Below are 19,898 nucleotides of genomic sequence, written 5' to 3'. Positions count from 1 at the left end.
CATATTCTTTGTAAATAATTTTATTTTGTCGTTGTCTTTGTCGTCTGTTTACTAGCGCTTAGAACAGATTTGTAATTGCGCTTTATAAATAAATATTATTATTATTATATTATTATGAATAAGATTTACCCCTCCCCTCCCCTCCCCTCCCCTCCCCTCCCCTCCCCTCCCTCAACTGAAAACCGCTGTACCTCATGACTCAAGCCGCTTATTAATGGCGGCGGAAGTTTTATTTTGTTAGTCCAAAAAATCCAATGTTTTTACTCGCTTGTTTGCTCAGTCATGTTTTTACGTCGAAAACTATAATATATAATTGACGTTTTAGGCTAAAGTCAACATTTAAGGGAGAATATGATAAGGTAAGCAAAGAAAATTGAAGTTCAAGTTAGTAGCACGTGATAAAATCCCAAACTTGTAGCGTGTCCTGTGTTTGAACTAAATTTGCTTGTTTTTCTTGAACTAAAATGTTTTTTAAAATCTTAGTCAAATATAAGTTAAGCTATTTTTTATGTTTAATTCAAATACTTGAGATTTTGGCAGAATAAACAAGGAAATTCAAGGCTCTTTCTGAAGTAAGACGTCCACAGGTAGCCCAGTTCGGATATTTTTTCTTTCTTTCTAGATCATATCAGGCTGAGGACTTGTGATAATGTTTTCAGTGGTCTTATGGATATTATTGATTTTACTCAGGGTCTAAAGATTGAAGAATTATGAGCGATGAGGAGTTTGATGAAGAAAGCTTCAGGGCCTATGAAAATGAACTTTATGGAGAAAAGTCCACAGACAGGTAAACACATTACAGTACATCCTGAAACACTTATAAAAGGCTTAGTACAAAGATTAGCAAAACTCCCCGTATCACATTAAGGGGGAATTCTAACAAAGTCTAATCACATGTGATGTCAAACCCAGGATGATTGAACCTGAGGCCCAATAGGTGGGATTCATTATTAGTTTAATCTTATCAGTGGTGTAGGAAGGAAGGAAGGAAGGAAGGAAGGAAGCTTCTTTATTTTGCCACGGTAAAAACATCAGTCGATTGCCTAAAAAATATTTAAAAGTAAAGATTTACGATTAAAAAGCTAGTTACTGTTTTACATGTTTGCCGTGGAGCCCTTAGTTACAACTTTTCTTACTGTACAAACTATCAATTTCCGTTTTAAATTTTCGTACTGACTTGACCTCTTTTATATTTAACGGTAGGTCATTCCACAATTTTGCCCCACTATAGCTGAATGATCGTTTTAGATATTCAGTGTGTGGCTTAGGTATTGACAGTTTATGATCATGATTTCGAAGGTTGTATTTAGTATGGTAGTCGGAGAAAAGGTTTTGTAAGTAAACTGGTGTACGTCCCTGCATCGTCTTAAACATTAGTAGGGCTTTTTGTTTTTTACGACGAACTGCAAGTGTATCCCAGTTTAATTGGTCAAGGAGATGGCTAGATCTTATGTCATAGTTAGATCTTGTGATAACTCTAGCCGCTCGATTTTGACGCTTTTGTAGTTGAACACATAGTTTATCACTTAATCCATCCCAAACTGCACTACAATAGTCCAGTTTGGGTAGAATTAAGGCTTCGTAGATTTGGATGGCACTATCGGTCGAAATAAATGGGCGAACACGTTTTAGAGCCCCTATACTTGAAGAGATTTTCTTCGAAATGTTGTTAACATGTTCTGACCAATTAAGGTTTTTATCGATAGTGACACCCAAAGATTTGGTGTGATCAACTTGTTTAACGCTAGCTCCATTAATCGCAATATTAATAGTGGAATCGCATTGCGCTGTGAACTTTTGGCGGGACCCAATAATCATAAATTCCGTTTTCGCTACATTCAAGCTTAGCTTATTTGCTAACAACCACTGATGTATATTAGTGAGTTCAGTGTTGATGCTTGGTTCCAAGTCTCCTACATTTTTACCATGAACGCTGATGCTGGTATCATCAGCAAACATTCTTGTTATGGCTTGCGCCAAACAATTTGGTAAGTCATTAATATACAGGAGAAATAAAGGGGGGTCACATGCAGGATTTCTGTGGATTTGCAGAAATAAGTACATCCCGACCCCGCTCCCATAATCAGGACGGACCTCCCTACGTACCTGGACTACTCATACAGCGTAGACCATATCTGTAATTACAATGGATTCTCTTTTTTCTTCTTCTTTTGTTTGTTTTTGTTGTATTCTTATTTTTCTGTTTATGAATAGTGAGGAAGAAATTGATAGTGAGATAGAAGACGCCCTTTACAGTCAAGTGCATTATTCTTTCTCCTTGCCAAATGAAGAAGACTTGGATGACAAAGGTATTACTAGTATCATTAAATCTTAATAATAACACTATCCAAGCAGCAAAAAACACCTCACTGTAGTATGCGTACAGTATTGCTAATATACATTTAACTTTCAATAACTTTCAATAAATTTGTTGGTTTAAAGTTACATTGTAGTTTGACATGTTCAAGAGGTCCTGTTGCCATAATCGAAATAAGAAAATTAATACATGTACTAACAAAGCTTTAAATAGTGTGTATAATAAAAGACTTATTTAAAACATTCAATCATTCTTCTAAGTTTTATTTTTTTGAAAGATGGAGATGCTGATTCATGTCATGCTGGTAGTGAAGCATCATTAATTCTTGATTCCAAACCACAAGATGACAAGGTAGGATAGACTTTCCTGGTATTACTTAGCTACAGCATTTTTATTCCTTGTTTTATTTTCATTTTATTTTATTAACTTTTATGTGAGGACTAGCTGCACAACAGCTTATATATCATATTATGATAAATATTATGTAATTTTTGATTAATTTTGTCACTTCAAATTTTACTATGAAGGAAGTGCAAGATGATGTAAATGAGGATGAAGATTCAGTTAAGACAGTAGAATATATTGTTATTGATGAAGAAAGTGGCAGTAGCAGTGGTAATAGCAATGATGACAATGACAATCGGGAAGGCAATAGTGATGATGACAATGACCATAGTGTTGAAGTCACTGGCTCTACACAAGGTGAGTCATACAATTTGACAGTACATTGTAGACCTCTTTATTTGGGCGTAACGTTTTCCCATTTCAGACCACATGTCATTTTCTTGAGCATAAGATCCTTTATTCAAGTCGTATCGATATTCATGGGTTTTCTCATGTGCAACTTTAAAACAAAGTGTCTGAAATGGGAAAAAAAATTTTTTGCACCAAGACACTTTGTTTTTTTCACAATCAACTTAAATGCTAGCTATGAAAGGAAATTTGTTAAGATACAGGTGCACTGGCTAGGTTTCAGTGATGGACTGACATTTTTTCCAATCCAATCTTTTTAATCTTTTCTTGAGAGCTACAAAACCTGAAATGAATTACAAGCACAGATAGATAAGCCCCCTTAGGCTGCTAGCTTCTATTGGGACGGTACAGACATTATCTTTTGCCTTAAAATGATAAATTAGGTTAATAGTTATTGACTTGTATTTATAATGATTTCTAGAAAACTGGAGTTTGATTGAAGAAGATCTAAAAGTAAGTAAAAGTGTCTAGCATCGTTATAGCTCCCTCTGAAAAGTGTGAGGCAAACTGGAAAATACAAAAGAGAATACACTGTTTATTGATGGAATTAATACTATTTCTTTTGTTCTTTTCAGTCAGCCTCACAATCCTAGATTATTTTGAAAGAGGTCTATATTTTTCATATTACCAAACAAGAAGCATTTGTTTGTGTGTAGATTGGGAAGCCATTTTGGAAAAAATTACGATAAGCATGCTGTGCGGCAATTGTGGTGCCTTGAAATGCTCATTCTGTGGCTACAGTGTACCTGTATTTTAAAAACACATTTTAAAATTGTGTCTGAGCAATGGCATCCACTAAAAAGCCCCAGAACTCCCCATATTGCAGGATTGTAATTTCAACCCAGTCTCTTGCACAACTTCAGAATGGCTAATGAACTACTTCAATGATACAGTGGCCATCTTGGATCATGAGGCATTATGGGGGCATCCAAGGGGCAAAAAGATTTTTGTTACAGTAATTATGTCAATCAATATTAACAGCTCACCACAAGAGAGTACGACAAACACACATTCATGTAACTCTATATTTTCTGTCATGTTTGTTTTGTTTTGCCCCCTGGCACAAGGACCGCCATATTGGCACATTGATCACCTTTACCCATAAAAGAAAGATAAACACACATATATGTAACTCTATATTTTCCATCATGTTTGTTTTGTTTCGTCCCCTGGCAAGATGGCTGCCATATCTTCAAAGTAGTCCATTCAATAATAAAATATTCCATGCTGTGATTTGTGTAACTCGCGCCGTTACCTTGACCTTGGCCTAGTCATACAAAATTTACTCTACTGGATGTTGATTATTGAATATTGTAAATCATTTTAGACAAATTTATTAGCTGATGGTAAACGACGACCAGTGTCAAGATACTACAAGAAAGAAGGAAATTTCAGATGTCACAACTGTAATGAAAAGGGTCATAAGGCCGCAGATTGTCCCACACCAAAGGTACAGTAATTACTGCCTCTAAAACTAATTCCAGATACTGGCCCTAATTCTTTGACTGCTCCACTTTTTTGGGGGGCTGCCCATGCACAGGAGGCCCAAAAAAGGGAGCAATTATAAGAGCTGTTTACTTTCTTGTTTCAGAAAATCAGTTGCTTTCTGTGTGGTGGTGAACACATCAGGAGACGATGTCCTAATGAATTGTGTTTCAACTGTCAAGAACCAGGACACCGTGTGATGGTAAGGAGACCATCTTGCTATCTATAGATATGTAATCCTATAACTGAAAATACAATAGAATGAAGGCATTTAACCTGTGAAATAAAAAATACTAGTCATCATATAGTCAAATAGACACACACACACACAAAAAACTGGGGAAAAAAAACCCAACCAAATGATGGAATTGGGGTCTACTAATGTGCATTACGTGTAGTGTAATATCTACTGTATTTCACAGGTTTAATAACTTCACTTGACTATCAATCTGCACAGAATAGCTTTGTAATCAAGGCATTTCCATTCAATACCAACATTTGAGTTGTCTCCATATTTGTGTCTTCTGATTTGCAACCGTTAAACAAAGCAATGACACTATGTGAAATAACATGTGGCCTGAAACAGGAAAACATTACACCCATGGTAAATAGGTCCATTCAAAAGACTTATGGGTAAAAGGGAGTTGTTGACCAGTTATGTCAGCCCCGCCCTATCTTGGAAGGTGCATCCTCACAGCCAAAGGAGCTACTCAGTATAATTTCCTTAGTTAGCTTTAAATTTATTGTGAAATATTGTGCATTGCTTTTATAGAATTGTAAGCAGCCCCGAAGTCGGCCGGATGACCAGTGTCGTAGATGTTACATGTTAGGACACCATTCCAAGGTAGATCTCTAACTTTGATTCAAGATGTGAAACACAATCTAATAGTCAATGTTCACACGTTTTATCGCTTCGAATTTGGTATGATAATAATTTATGAAAGAAGAACCTACAGGGGCATAGAGGGGAGGGGGAACCTGTTGGGCTACCTGTGGATTTGTCTCGTCCCTCAAAGTCTGGTACTCTCACTACACCAGACTTAGAATCTATCATTTTTACTATTGCAGGATTGTCCTGATCGCTGGAGACAGTATCATCGCACAGTAAGCATTGAAGAAATAGAAAACGTGTGCAGGTGCTGTGTGCTGTCATAAAGCACGTGGGGGTTGGCAGAACACAAGAAAAGTGTTATGAGAAGCATGATGCGTAGCGGAGTGCTTCTGGACACTTCTCGAGTGTTCTGCCAATCCCCAAGTGCTTTATGACTGTACACGGCACAGCAAGCAAGTTTTTTATTATCTTTTATAAAATACAAATTACAACTGTACAATAATAGATAGGAATGACGCAATGGAAAGTGTGAGTGCATGCAATGTGCTCTCATAAACACATATTTTATAAAGACTTATTTTAACTAGTTAGTGGGTCTGCTTTGTTGATTTCTTAACTAAGACCATGTGTAGACAGCAGTGGTAATTGTGGAATTGTCTCATGGTTATGACCAAAATCGATAAACCTTTCTAGCTTAATGTTTTCCATTTTAGACCATGTGTCATTCCCTTGAGAATACTACAGTAGCCCTGTACTTGAGTTGTATCTATAGTCCTGTGTCTTATACGCAGCTGTTAAACAAAGAAATGACACGTGGTCTGAAATGGCTCAAGAAAATGACACGTGGTCTGAAATGGGAAAACATTACGCCCAAACTAAACAGGTCTATAATATTTTTATTTGTGAGTTAGACATTCATAATGCTTACTACAACGAACAGATAGATGCAAAGAAACTGCCAGTTGTGAATAGGACAGGGGAGTTCAATGGACCAGTATATTGCTATAACTGCTCAGAAGAAGGACACTATGGACACGTGAGTTTCTGTCAAATATTTCATAGAATGGTTATCGTATGAGTGGGAAACTCATGAAGAGTCTAGTAGGAAGGCTGAAGCATGTAATGAATTTTTTTCTTTGAAAAAATAACCTCCACCTAGGTAAAGTAACTATAATATTTAACGCGGGTAGTTCCTTCAGTTGAACTTCAACTGCTATCAATGGAAGCCGACGGTGCGTACTTTATTCTTCCTGTTTTAAGAGTATTCAAAACTGAAGCTACACGGATTAGAGAGAAGAAATAACTAGCTAAAAACTAGTATGAGCTACGTCGGTGTTTCTAATGAAACAGTAATGACAAAAGGGTAAATTATACACCGTGAAAAGATGAAAAAACTTACTGACGTTTCGGATGCTAGTCCTTCGTCGGAGTAAAAGAGGGATTAGAGAGGAATCGAGACAGACGTGGAGATCCTGAGGATCGAACGCGTGGACCTCCAGCTCTGAAGGTCGCGCGCTTACCAACTGATCCGTACCTGCCTCTTTCCATCCCCCATCCTGTTTATCAAAATACTAAATACTTCATACAACCGCTTTAGGAATGCATACACGATCGGATGGACAATTACTTAAATCCAACCTATCCGTTTGTTGTAAAATATGATGGCGACCCAGAATTCCATCAAGACAATCGCTTTTCACAAGATAGATGCAGAAAGCGAACCAGCACTCACGATGGAACGGTCGGACAGTTCCGTGAAGAATTCAGCGAGAGAAACAAAGAAAGACAGTCGTGGCCAAAGCAGAGCCATGATCGCAATGAAAGAAGAAGGAAAGAGGAAATCGAAGAAGGCATTGATTATAGTGGGGTAACTACCATGCGCGCTGGAAGAGGCGGGGAGTTCAATGAACGAATAAGTGAAAGAACCAAAAAACGACGACAGAGAGGTAAAGATAAAAGGCATTCCTGGACTGGCCAGAGGCATGATCAAGAACAAAGCAGTAGAACGCAAGGAATTGGGGAAGACATGACCATTAGAATACGAAGCTCGATACCGCACGATCAAAAAGGTGAAGACTTATTTTATTTACAATTTTCAAAATGTTGGGTCTTTCTGTAGTCGGACTAATCATCATCATCATCATCCTTATCATCATCATCATCATCTTCAACATCACCATCACCACTCCACCATCATTATCATCATCACCATCACTGTCATCATCATCATCATCACCATCACTGTCATCATCACCATCATCATCACCCTCATCACCATCATCATCACCATCACCACCATCATCATCACCATCACCATCATCATCATCATCACTGTCATCATCACCATCATCATCACCCTCATCACCATCATCATCACCATCACCACCATCATCATCACCATCATCATCATCATCACCATCACCACCATCACCATCATCATCACCATCACCATCATCATCACCATCACCACCATCATCATCACCACCACCATCACCATCACCACCATCATCAACATGTTTATTTACTCATTGATTCAATAATCAAAAACTTCTACAGTTTTATCTAATCTTATGAAAATTTTGTTTAGCATCAACTCCTCGACATTTTGAAAATGCTAACAAAGTGAAAATAGGGTCCAAGAGAAGACACAGTGGAACGCCAACGCAGTATGATAATGAATCAAAGAAAGGAAAGCAGGCTGAGCACAAAATAAATAAACAAAAAAGGAAAAAGATAAAAGAAAAAGATACTCAGTTTACGTCCCACAATGAGGTATGCCAACATAGGGATTACTAAATCTAGTCTTTCTCTTTAACTTCATATGGGCCGAACCTAATAACATCAAAGAAGACTGCCTTGTTATCTATTGTTTAAATTAGGTTCGGCTCGTTTGACGTTTGACCTGAGTCTAATATCACTTTCACACTTACTGTTGTTGTTTATTATTTGTAGCGCATTGTTGAACTTGTTCACGATGATGAAGTATACGGCAATGATTATCAGACCTGTCGACAAAAAAAGACAAAAAACAAGAAGGTACATTATGCAAGTAATATTAGGTTGTTTATTTGCAGGGTGCGCCTAAATAGACCTCTCTGTAGCTCAGCCGTAATGTTTTCCTTATTCAGACCATTCTCGTACCCAAAGCCTTTTCAGCTTTCTAACGAAAAACCAAATTCGAAAAAAAATCGATTTTTCGTTGAGATGAGTCTGGGTACGAGAATGATTTCAGACCTTATGTCATTCCCTAGAGAATAAGATACTTAGTTCGAGTATCCATTGTCATGTGTCTTCTCATGTGCAACCGTTAAACAAAGAAATGATACTCTAGGGAATGAAATGTGGTCTGAAATGGGAAAACATTACGTCCAAGGTAAAGAGGTCTATTACCGTGTGGACATTCTAACAAAGTTAGAAGAACATTTTTACAAAGTTAAACAATCACAATGTAGAGTAAAATCAAAGAAATTGAACGTTATTCAAATCAATGAGGAGCTAGCAACGCAGTCTAGATCTGATTACATATATATGTATGAATGTTAACAACTGTGGGAATGAAAGATTGTGATTGGCTGGAGTCATGGTTTTTTCCCTCTCCTGATTGGCTACTGTTACTGTACATTGCGATTGAGTAACTTGAGTAACGATTGAGTATTTTTTTTAAAATATTTTATTTAGCTTTTACCTCACATCAAATCATAGTTTAAAAAAATGAAAAATATAAACAAATTACAAGCAGATGAGAGGTAAGGGATACCGTCACAGGTTTCCCCAATTACGACGGTCCCTTAGTGTGGTCCAAGCTAGAACTTGTCAAAATGTGGCATAACAAATACGTTTCCATGACATACCTTCAAAATTACTCCATATTTCACTTTTTTTAGTTCAATAAGCAAAGAGAACCGCTACCCGACGCGTTCACAAGAATGGTTGAAGACTGGGAAGAGATGAATACATCTCGCCACTCGTCTGCAGCCTACAACCGTCCTCAATCACAAGGTTCATCACATCGCCAGAACAAAAAGTTCAAAGAGGATAAGCGTTCGTCACAAGAATACAACAGGAAACCTTTCAACAGTTCACGAGGTTTTCGATCTAAATGGAAGTGAATAATCACCGTATTGTATATATGAATATATATATACACACTTGATTGCAAAATGATTGTAGCATACACTTACACAAATATCTAATGAGATGCAAGATATCAAATGAGATGCAAAACTTTAAAAAAGTAACTTATTTGGTCTTACTTATCTTCTATTGTATCAAAGACATAAGTATTGCACAGACTCACGTTTGAAAATATATTTCCACAAAATGTCGTGGTTAAGCAATCGTATTTAAGCATGTTTTACATTCTGCATCTCATTAGATATCTTGCATCCCACTAGATATTCGTATAAATGTATACCACAAACTTTCTGCAATCAAGTGTATATATAAAATTTTGCAATTTTTTAAAAGAATTTAGAGGCTTTATAAATTTTACACCTTTACGAATGGGGTACCCAGAGTTCCAAAGGTTCTCTCTCCAGAAGCACTGGAGGGAGAGAGTATTTGGCAAAAAGGATATAACTTTGAATACCCACACACGTCTCCTCCAATACGAAATAGTGAACACAGAAGCACTGCCAATAAAGAAGACTCTTCTGTTTTATTAGTATTGCTGGATTTCAAGGCTGCCATGTTGTTTTAACTTGCTTCAATAGATTTTTTCTTTATTATTTTTGTTATTAGAAATAACAACATCGCAGCTATTTCTTGTTATTTTATTCGAATTCACTTAAAAATGATTGCAAGCAACCTATTAACTCAGTCTTTTGAATTTGCCTTACAAGACTCCAAAAGGGTGTGGCTAGCCACTCGATACACTCTTCAGTTGGTAACTAAATCAACCTAATTAGTAACAATTGCATACTTATATGAATATACTTATTTCAATAAAGTTAGTCACCAAAAACCTAGAAAGCTGCGATCGCTGAGAATCATAGGGAAATGTCTTGTATCCAACAAGTAATGCTTTTGACACAAACTGCAGCAGTTGAGGATACTCAGAGGAGGTTAACTTGTAACTGGTAGAAGATCTCAAGTCCATCAACAGTTATCAAGCGGTTGAAACACGTAAAATGTATCTACCCGTAATCCTTGTCGGTCTCAGCTTTGTAGCTTTTTAGGTGACTAACTTTATTGAAATAAGTGTATAGTAATGTAAATGGACGCTACTTCTATCGGATATTCGAGATGATATTAACAATAATTATGGTGGTTTAAAAATACTTTTTCTATATAAAAAAATCAAGAATTGTTTTTGTAAGAACCAAAGACCATTTAAAATTTTGTTTCATTTTAGCATAATTTTCTGAATGTCGAAACGAACACTACAGTCTTCTTTAATTCCACCTTTTGGAGGAACTCAAGATCAGCTCCACTTTCTGCTACTTCAACCCTACCCTAAAAGAGTACCAAACATTCTCGTACCCAAACCCTTCTCAGCTTTCTAACAATATCTTTGTTTTTTTGCTGAGAAGGGTCTGGGTACGAGAACGAGTTCCAAACTGTGACATCAGCAAATCCCAAATTCTACATTCTACAAAAAAAAAAAAAAAAAAAAAAAAAGAAGAAACAAAACAAAACAATGCCGGCATTTCTGAAAACTTTAAGGCTGTTGCGAGCTATAGAAATGATAACATTGGGCATTTAATTATGGTCCATAAAATTTACATACATTTTCTTTTTTGCACTGGATCCAATCATTTTTGACCCAGTACTAAATGCGAGTGAAATGTATGGGGTTCTCTGTTTTGCGCTCTTACGCTTTAAAATTCCGCAACTATATCATATATTTACATGCAATTTCTGATTAAAGGATTGGTAATAATTGATTAACTAGTCTCCGACGCAACCTTTATTAGGCCCGTGAGGATCTGGGACGGAAACTAATGACGGTCGTGGAGGAGACTATTGATTAGCGTGCTTCCATCGATTTTTGGTCGCACCCCTCGCACGCTAAGGCCCCGTCCACACGTATCCTGAAATTTTTGTATCCGGACGGGGATATTTTATGGACGGGGCCTAAATAACTAATCAGAGCGCGCGTTATATCGTGGCTAAATTATAAAATATGTCACCGAAATTCTAAAGTTCTTAAAAAATAAATTCACAACAACCGACTTCGGTACTTTTGTTGTGAAAATAAACTGATTCCCAAGTAAATGAGAACATTTTGGCTAAATATTGTAAATTCTAGTCGCATTGGTACAAAATATTTTGATCTTGTCATCATCAGAAAGATGTGATATTGCTTGCAGGCAGGACTCGTAAACCACATTGTATGAATCGGTAGCTAAGTAACAAACGGGCCAATCAGAGCCATACAAACAGCGATCCACTCCAAATACTGACAGCACATGCTGGAATTAAATGAAATCGACGCATTTGATTAGTTAAAGATCGTGTGACCAGATTATTTTGATACAACTATATCACGTTATCGTCTCCTATATAGGACCATGGAGATCGCCTTGTTATAAGACCTTTCTAATACCACCGTCCACACCGATGCGTTTTGGAAACTCCGTTTTCATCTCGCCGAAAACGATTTGAAAGCTTTGCGTTAAAACAAGCGTTTTCAAAAAAGAGCGAAGATGATGCAGTTATTTGCGCATCAAGAAAGAGAGTGGTAGTAAAGCAGAGTGGTAGTTGCACAGCTTGAAGAAATAAGTAATATATTTCGTCGAGCATGCGCATAAAGAACCAGGGTCTAGGAAACAATCTCGTATCCAGAGCCTGTGTTTCTCTTGGTCTTTCCTCGGTGTCGACCAAGAGAAACGCAGGCTCGGGGAAAGAGATTGAATAAGTGTGAATACAACGGCTTTTCTAAAAGCCTCTATTTTCACTGTCCACACTAAAAAATACGATAGGCCTCCGTTTTCAAATGTTTATAAATGTATGTCAAAACGTATCGAAAAGTATGCACTTTCAAACCAAACTGTTTAGTGTAGACGGGGCAGCAAAACATGTTTGAGCGGCCACACTGGTACTCTCCTAACGCTATTAGTGTCGTCACGCCACTCTCACTACCCTACTTAGACACTCAATAGCGGCTGGTAGGTGACAACCACACTGACAGAAAATTCGTATCTACAGTGTTCCATAATGTATGTACGCCCTCCTGTTACCGGATCGTAATACTCCATCTTACAGTTCCCGTTCAGTGACACTTAGCAAAACTGTAATTCTTATTCTGCGCGGGAACTCCAACCTCAGATTGGAACTATTATTCGTGGTCATTGAACGGAAATGTAAAAAGGGGTATTACGCGAATGCCTCTCTTTTATATTAAATACGGGACTTGTGTGTTTGAAAAGTCGCATTCGTAAAACGAGGGTGACCCTGGATTGTGTTACCGAGCTACGAGATACAACAGAATGGCGAGGCTTGGCTACGTCTGCATACCTTCACAAATGGAATAATGTCATTTACAGTCCATTTATCGTGATCGGCTTCTGTAATCATTCCTGAACTGTCACATGAAAGAAAATGAAAAAATTAGTCTATCTAGAAGCTGAACGCTCTTAAAACGAAGCGAAATTAATGCCAAAAAATGCTGGTTCCGGACCTAAACTCGGATTCTCCGAGCCTTTCATTCCCTGTGTATGACAAAACAGGGGCGTAGGGAGAGGGAGCCAAGGGGTCTAGCCCCCCCCCCCCCCCTCCCCTCCTCCTCTGCCTTTGGTGGAAACAAAATGGCAGCTTTTAGAATTCATACGTTAATCTTCAAATTTGTTTTCTATTTTCGTAAAATGTAAACATAAAACATGTTCTTTTTTTGCTTCGGCGTTTAGGGCGCTCAAACAAAATGGCGAATTTTTGAATTTGGGCTTTTTGAACGTGAATGGACCATGCAAGGAATGGGGAAGGTACCCTGCAAACAGAGTCTCCTTTTAACTCCTCTATGGGCGTAGAGGAGGTAAAAGGAGACTCTGCTCGCAGGGTATGGGGAAAGGGACAAGAATGGTGACCATTACATGACAAAAAGTCTTACCGAGGCCAGGCGATTATCTTGCCCCAGTATTTTAGTACCTTTCAGTATTCACTCCATGTGAAATGAAAAGTTGAATGGTAAAGTGTTTCTTGATTTAAGTGTTTCGTCTTAAGCCAAATTATATTGAAAGTTACAAACTAATTCACACTGTGTAAATATGAGGGTTGATATGCACTAAAAGTATACTTACATTTTACAACAAACATTTGGGCATTTAGCCAATTCTGCAATGCCTGCTTTCCATTCCTCAACGCATTGGCCACCCTTGATGTCTGGTTTGGCAATGTGATCCACTATGAATGTTAACCTGTTAATAATGGAATGAAAATGAATACTAATTATGGAAAATAAGAGGATGCAAGATTCATAGTTCTGACCAACCAACAGTAGACATATAAGGTGGATGCAATCAGGGACCATGGACCATAGCTTTGGGGAGAGGGGAGGAGGGTGGTGCTAATCTGGTGGGTCCGGGGGAAAATGATCCCGTTCACTAAAAAATTGATAATGATTTTCTGTGCACATTTCTTTAGGTGCTGCATTGCATTGCACTAAATCATTTTTAAGATGTGTGTTTGGGTGTATTTGTGGGGCAAGCAATGAAAGTAACCTTAGAAACTGAGACAATTTAATGATGTTATCATTTTGACAACATCATCAGGTCAGTTAGGAATGATTGCAAACATGATGACTGTTATGAAACAACAATTATTGTTAGGAAATAATTAGCTTAAAGACTTACTTTGGAAATTTACTGACAACTTCCTTGGCTAGTTTAAAGTGTCTCTCCCTAAACACACAAATTAACACTCACTGTTAGCACCATTCATAATTGTACACAATTCTTTGTTTTCTATTGTTTTTTTTTCAATGGTACAGGGGCTTATCCAGGATTTTTTCTAGAGCACTATTTTGTCTGCACTATCCAGGATTTTCGTTTTATGAGGGGATATACAGAAACACCCTTTGCTTACCAACTCAAACACCAATAACGCAGTAGAATAAGCTTATTTGTTGAGGGGGGGGGGGTGCACTACTCCCCTGCACCCTTCCCCTAGATCCGCTTCTGTGGTACTAGAGTGATTTTACTTAACATGTGAAAAAATAGTAATAATTATTTCTGCCAAATCAAAAATTTACCTTATCAATAAGTCATAGGTTAGCCCTCTCTTTTCTAGCATGCCTGGTTAAATCAAAAATAATAATTAAGGATGTGACTGATATTCCCAGAGCTATCTGCATCTGATAACCAAACTATTTGTTGCTGTGCTGTGCTATTTTTTGCTGAATTGCCCATTTTCCAGATGTGGTAATGCTTTGTGGTGCACCCTTCTTAAACCTTGTTTTGTATCTGGTAAATGCAGTTTGGGACATGCAGAAAAAATGCAAATGCAAAAAACTTCAAGAACTGCTGCAATTATGACACTTATAAAACTAATGAATAATTAATGAGGAAAACACAATAGAAATCATTGTCCGTGGAGTAGGTTGTATATCTGACACAAAATCGTCCTGATTTGCATAAACTTTAACTCCAATTTTCTTAGCCAAATTCAATTTTATCTTTAAAATGATAGTAGAACATGAATGCATACACCTAGATGTTTCATAAGTAATATACAATATTCGTGTCTGTGTTGTATCAGATATACAATCACTCACCTTCGGCTTGTGGTTGTATATCTGATACAACACGGCCACTCATATTGTATATATTACATAACGTGTCTTGAACCAGTCATAAGATAAAAATGATGAAGGGGGCAAAATAATGGCCAGGTCATCTGACCATAACTGGCCAAAACTTAGGCCTCTGATCTTGACTAGCGACTCATGGCTGGCCATTGTTTTAAATTATGAAAAATAATACAATATTTACCAAGTCCTCTTTGAACCTCTTGACGAGCCAGCCAATCATCTGGCTCTGCTTCAACTATGTGCCGAACACCCTTAAACTTGGGGTGTTTTTGATACTTCTCTAAAATACTATCCAGCTGAAGAAACATAGTGAGTTTGATAAGTCAACAATTCCTGCACTACAATATAAATAATGAGTTTAAAATAAAACTGAGTTTATTGCCTAAATATAGCTACTGCAAGTAAATCAGTGGCACAGTTCAGGGGATCAAATATATAACCATATTAATTCTCAGCCATGCTAAATGTCATTGAACAAAAGAGAAAGACTTCTCGATCATTAGCGTCCATGCACTGCTACCACCATTAACAATACTGCCAGAATGTCTTTACCCTTTGAGTCTCTATGGACCATTATCACATGGCAGCCATATTTATTCTCATGAAAATAAACTTCATTCTCAAGCTCTTGAATGCAAGGCTATCCATGGTGCTATCTATTGTTCAAACTATAGCATGCAATGGCTGCCACATGAAAAATAAAGGCCCACTTAATTGGAAATTCATGCTTCTAAACCATCAAAGTTCTTTGTGCTTTAATGTTATATTTTCACTGTACTAATATATCTTTTATATTCTTATAATTGTTTTGTTTATTTTGTGTGTTATATATTGTTAGTATATGTACCTACATGAGGATCTTGTAAATCCACCCAGCCAACCACTCCAACCAATGTATTGTTGGTCTTCGCTACATCTAATATCAGATCTGAATATAAACACATCAAATATACAATCAGGCAATTATAAAAACAGGGCCAAACCATCCTGCTTTGGCTAAATCAATTTGTAACACAGGACTCGAAATAGAAAAAATTTTAAGGAAACAATTTTACTGTAAAAGTACTAAAAGGAAAACAGTAAAGCAATTCAAGTGATCAGCTTGGTATAATTTTGCTTGCCATTTTATCTTCCACTTGGCATTCAAAATATTTTTGTTATAAGTAATTATACATATTTGGCCTAGTGCATTTCCAAACTATATTAGCAGCCTGGGGGGGGGGGGGGGGGGGGGGTACTCCCTTATATTTACTATACAGGGACATTCTGCCAAATAGGGTATGGTTTTTTGCCTTCACGTCTTGAATAGGGTATACAATTTACCATAAGTTGTCTTGAATAGGGGTATACTTTCTATGTTTACTATGTCTAGAGCACGTAAGTGGAGAATGAGTGCTTGATGTTTTGCTTACTAGGAATAAAATGTAACAGAAAAAAAATACGCACAATTCATTTACGATGGTTCTAGAATAATCATAGTTGAATGTCTTACATAGGGTCTACATTTTGCCAATTTGTCTTGAATAGGGTATGGATTTTCAAGAATTTACCGTCTTAAATAGGGTCAGGGTTTATAGGCACCAGCGGAACCCCCCCCCTGTCAGAAACTGGATCAAGTACCCCCCCCCCCCGGGATTAGCAGCCTGCTATATTTAGACCAATGTAGTGAATGGAAGATTTAGAAATTTGTTCAAGGTTTTAATTATTCAAAAGCTGAGAGTACTAGTAGTGGGGGGGGGGGGAGAGATCAAGGGCAAGAGAAAAGAGGGGGGACTCGGGGAAAAAAGTACCTGGGATGCTCGTCGTATCTCTTAGGGGTAAAAATTCGTGATTTGGTATCTTTTAGGGTGTTAAATGCAAATTTTTGAAAACAAGCATTTTCTGGTATCTCTTAGGGTGTCGGAAAAGGAGAGAAGTGTGCATTGGTATGGCTTATCCTAGGTGCTTTTATTTTAATATTATTTGTTGTGGTATCTCTTAGGGGTTAAAAATCATTCAGCCACGCCCTTTTTTAAAGATTTCCGGTATCTTATAGGGGTCTTTTTTAAAATTTCCGACAAGCATTCCCGGTACTTTTTTCCCAGAGTCCCCCCCCCCCCCGGGAATGGGGATATTTCAAACCCTCAATATTTTGCCTCAATTTCCAGAATATAATGAACCACTTTAAATAACCCTTTTACTCGGAATAGTTACTAAGACTGGTATCAATTAAATGTGGTTTTCAGTGTCAAAATATTCACGAATATCAACAATGGCTTTACCTGTTTCTACATAAGTCTGATTCACTTGCACAAACAAAGCTTGCCTTACTGGACTACACTTCATTGCTTCCTCTAAGTCATGAACAAAGAATGGCTTGCAGATCTTTTTAAGCTCAGGCGGTGGAAATGGGTATTCATAGGTCTCATTATCCCAAAGATCTACAATAAAAGGAAATGAAAATGAATGAATTTTTGAGCTGGTGAAAAATGGGGCCAATTGACAGGCTTCACTAAATTTCATTTCCTGTCCGCATGTGGCCGGAATGTAATTAATGGAGCGGACTCTACTCCATTAACTTGGTCACAATTGAATAAATTGCAGTGTTAAAGATAATTATATTGATATATCAAAATCTGGAATTTCACGTGAACAGTTTAGCTCTAACAGAATTATTTTATTGACTGTTAATTCGACCTGTATTTCTTGAGATATGAAGAACCTTTGTTATCAAATAGAGTACGTTGTGGATCTTTACATACTAGAACTTGCCCTAGCTTGTCACGGCGTAAAATTAATATGATCGTTAATAATTATAAAAATAACAGTCGTGCTTGTTACTTACGAATATGACAATCTAGTATGTCACTACGAGAAGACACAGCCATTTTCTAATCTTGATCGAGCCCGGTGGCAAAGTAGTCTCCCCCACAGCCGCTTTCAGTGTCGTCACGCAACGCTTTCTCCCCTGACTAGGGGAGAAAGCGTTGCGTGACGACACTGAAAGCGGCTGTGGGGGAGACTAGGTGGCAAAGATGGATTACAAAAATATTGCTGGTTTTATTTGACGTCACTTCCTGTCTCGTGCCGATCGAATGTTCATGAGTTGAATCGCAAGTTTGCAATATAATTCTTTCTAGCTGACAGCACATGGTAGTCAGTGTTTGACCACCATTTGAAGCAGATAATGAGATAAGTTTCAAAGACTTTTTTCAGTTGACTGAAACCCATACCAACAGAAACCCATACCATTCCCGCTCACTGGGGTAGCTGTGGTATACTATGCCACTAAGAGTCTGGGTTCAGTAGATCACGTGCTAACGGGCTGGCGAGAATTTCCTCAAGTTTGTGATATCTTGGGATTTGATCTATAATACCAATCTGTTCATATTTGCTCTAGCTTCAAACGCAGGCATCCTGAAATTGAGGGGTCGTCACTCAACTTTTTCCGAAGGGCCTCGGTTAAAGCGATTCTTGTGTCGTTGCTTGTCTAATATTAGTCCACTTGTGTCCTGTACAAAAGTATAAAAAAAACTGAGAAAAAGAGAAAAGATGGGGATAATACAAGGAAGAAAAGTGGTTGCAAGTGCATGTACTAGTTTCATGAAATTCTGAATTTTTAAACCAGACGACTGTTTGATTTTTTATTGGCTTTTTCTTTCACGAGGGGAAAACTGAGAAAGTTGTACGTTAGAGCTCCATATTTATTTACATTAATATTTAAACAGGATGCCTTCTTCACTATGATGATTTTCAAGAAGGTCCTGTAAAACTAACATTATGTAACAAAATTGAGTTATGAAAAAAAATTGATGAGACGAAATACAAATTGATAAACGCATAAAATTATATGTTTTGGAAAGTTTCAAAGAAATTGGATTTAAACTGAGAAATCTTAGAGCATCGTTTGATATCACTGTTATAAAATAACTGTTAAATGTCGCGCTGATTGGTTGAGAGCGCGTGCTTTATGAGAGCACACTTTACGCTCGTGCACTTCCAGTTTCGTCATTCCTGTAATTTGTATTTTATAAAAGAAATAAAAAACTTGTTTGCTGTGCTGTGTGCAGTTATAAAGCACTTGGGGATTGACAGAACACTCGAGAAGTGTTGAGAAGCACGTGCTTCGTGCTTCTCCTAACACTTTTCCCGCGCGTGTTCTGCTAACCTCCGCGTGCTTTATAACTGCACATAGCACGCGCGCGCGTTTTCTATTTCTTCATTAGATTGTTGTATTTCTTTCATGGCTTGATAAGATGTCCTTTGTTTCCCCCAGTTTGTTTTAACACTTGGCAAACGAAACTCATTTCCATTTCTTGTGTTATAACCATGCACATTTAGCTTGGTCAACTTGAGATCTGACAACAAGAAATTGCTCTTACATTTGAAAACAACGATGTCTACGTTGAGAGAGCTCTTTCCAGTTGAGTACCTGACGTGCATCAGTTGTTGAGGACAGTAGAGGATGATCCAGGATGATCTTGGCGGCCCGGTTGTGCAAAGTCTGAAGTGATTTCATCAACGTGATGTTGTCTTTATCTCTCCACAAAGTAATCAAATTAAAGAGCGGTAGAACTAAGCTATTGAAGACGGTACATTAGCTTAGCAAACTGTGGTAAAAGATGTTTGATTCGCTTCAGAAGACCCCGGGGGGGGGGGGGGGTACTCTTGCCTGTTTAGGGTAGGGATATGCCGATTAGCCCTCTGAACCCTGACCCTATTCCAGAGTAAAATCGCTGAAATTCATACTCTGTTCCAGAGCAAGATCGCTGAAAACCGTACCCTGT

At 37.7% G+C, this 19,898-nt stretch overlaps 2 protein-coding genes across 4 annotated transcripts; one reads left to right on the top strand and one right to left on the bottom strand.

Annotated features, from left to right (window-relative positions):
• Positions 1 to 212: 212 nt before the first annotated feature.
• LOC116290157 (uncharacterized) lies at positions 213 to 10,201 on the top strand. 3 transcript variants are annotated; one of them, XM_089040012.1, is made up of 15 exons: positions 213 to 359; positions 691 to 787; positions 2,215 to 2,309; positions 2,595 to 2,668; positions 2,845 to 3,019; positions 3,492 to 3,523; positions 4,398 to 4,520; positions 4,662 to 4,757; positions 5,328 to 5,399; positions 5,624 to 5,659; positions 6,328 to 6,423; positions 6,985 to 7,456; positions 7,975 to 8,159; positions 8,340 to 8,423; positions 9,272 to 10,201. In XM_089040012.1, exons 2-15 carry the CDS (start codon positions 711 to 713, stop codon positions 9,494 to 9,496), a joined length of 1,842 nt encoding a protein of 613 aa, XP_088896138.1. In that variant the 5' UTR covers positions 213 to 359; positions 691 to 710; the 3' UTR covers positions 9,497 to 10,201. The 3 variants fall into 3 exon arrangements, with proteins under 3 accessions (XP_088896138.1, XP_088896140.1, XP_088896139.1); XM_089040014.1 differs by lacking the exon at positions 213 to 359 and adding an exon at positions 400 to 587; XM_089040013.1 differs by lacking the exon at positions 213 to 359 and having other exon boundaries at positions 597 to 787.
• Positions 10,146 to 18,080, bottom strand: LOC116290169 (uncharacterized). The gene is made up of 9 exons (XM_031697165.2): positions 17,957 to 18,080; positions 17,394 to 17,552; positions 15,984 to 16,060; positions 15,314 to 15,428; positions 14,575 to 14,617; positions 14,177 to 14,224; positions 13,625 to 13,741; positions 12,846 to 12,912; positions 10,146 to 11,800 (listed from the first exon to the last, which is right to left on the bottom strand). The coding sequence occupies exons 1-9, from the start codon at positions 17,997 to 17,999 to the stop codon at positions 11,618 to 11,620; spliced, it is 852 nt and encodes a 283-aa protein (XP_031553025.1). The 5' UTR covers positions 18,000 to 18,080; the 3' UTR covers positions 10,146 to 11,617.
• Between the last annotated feature and the right edge of the window lie 1,818 nt (positions 18,081 to 19,898).

Source organism: Actinia tenebrosa, unplaced genomic scaffold (genome assembly GCF_029948245.1).
Source record: "Actinia tenebrosa isolate PJP-AT-01 unplaced genomic scaffold, QUT_ActTen_1.0 PGA_scaffold7__59_contigs__length_16204524, whole genome shotgun sequence".
Lineage (NCBI taxonomy): Eukaryota > Metazoa > Cnidaria > Anthozoa > Actiniaria > Actiniidae > Actinia > Actinia tenebrosa.
This window is presented reverse-complemented; position numbering and strand designations above follow the sequence as displayed.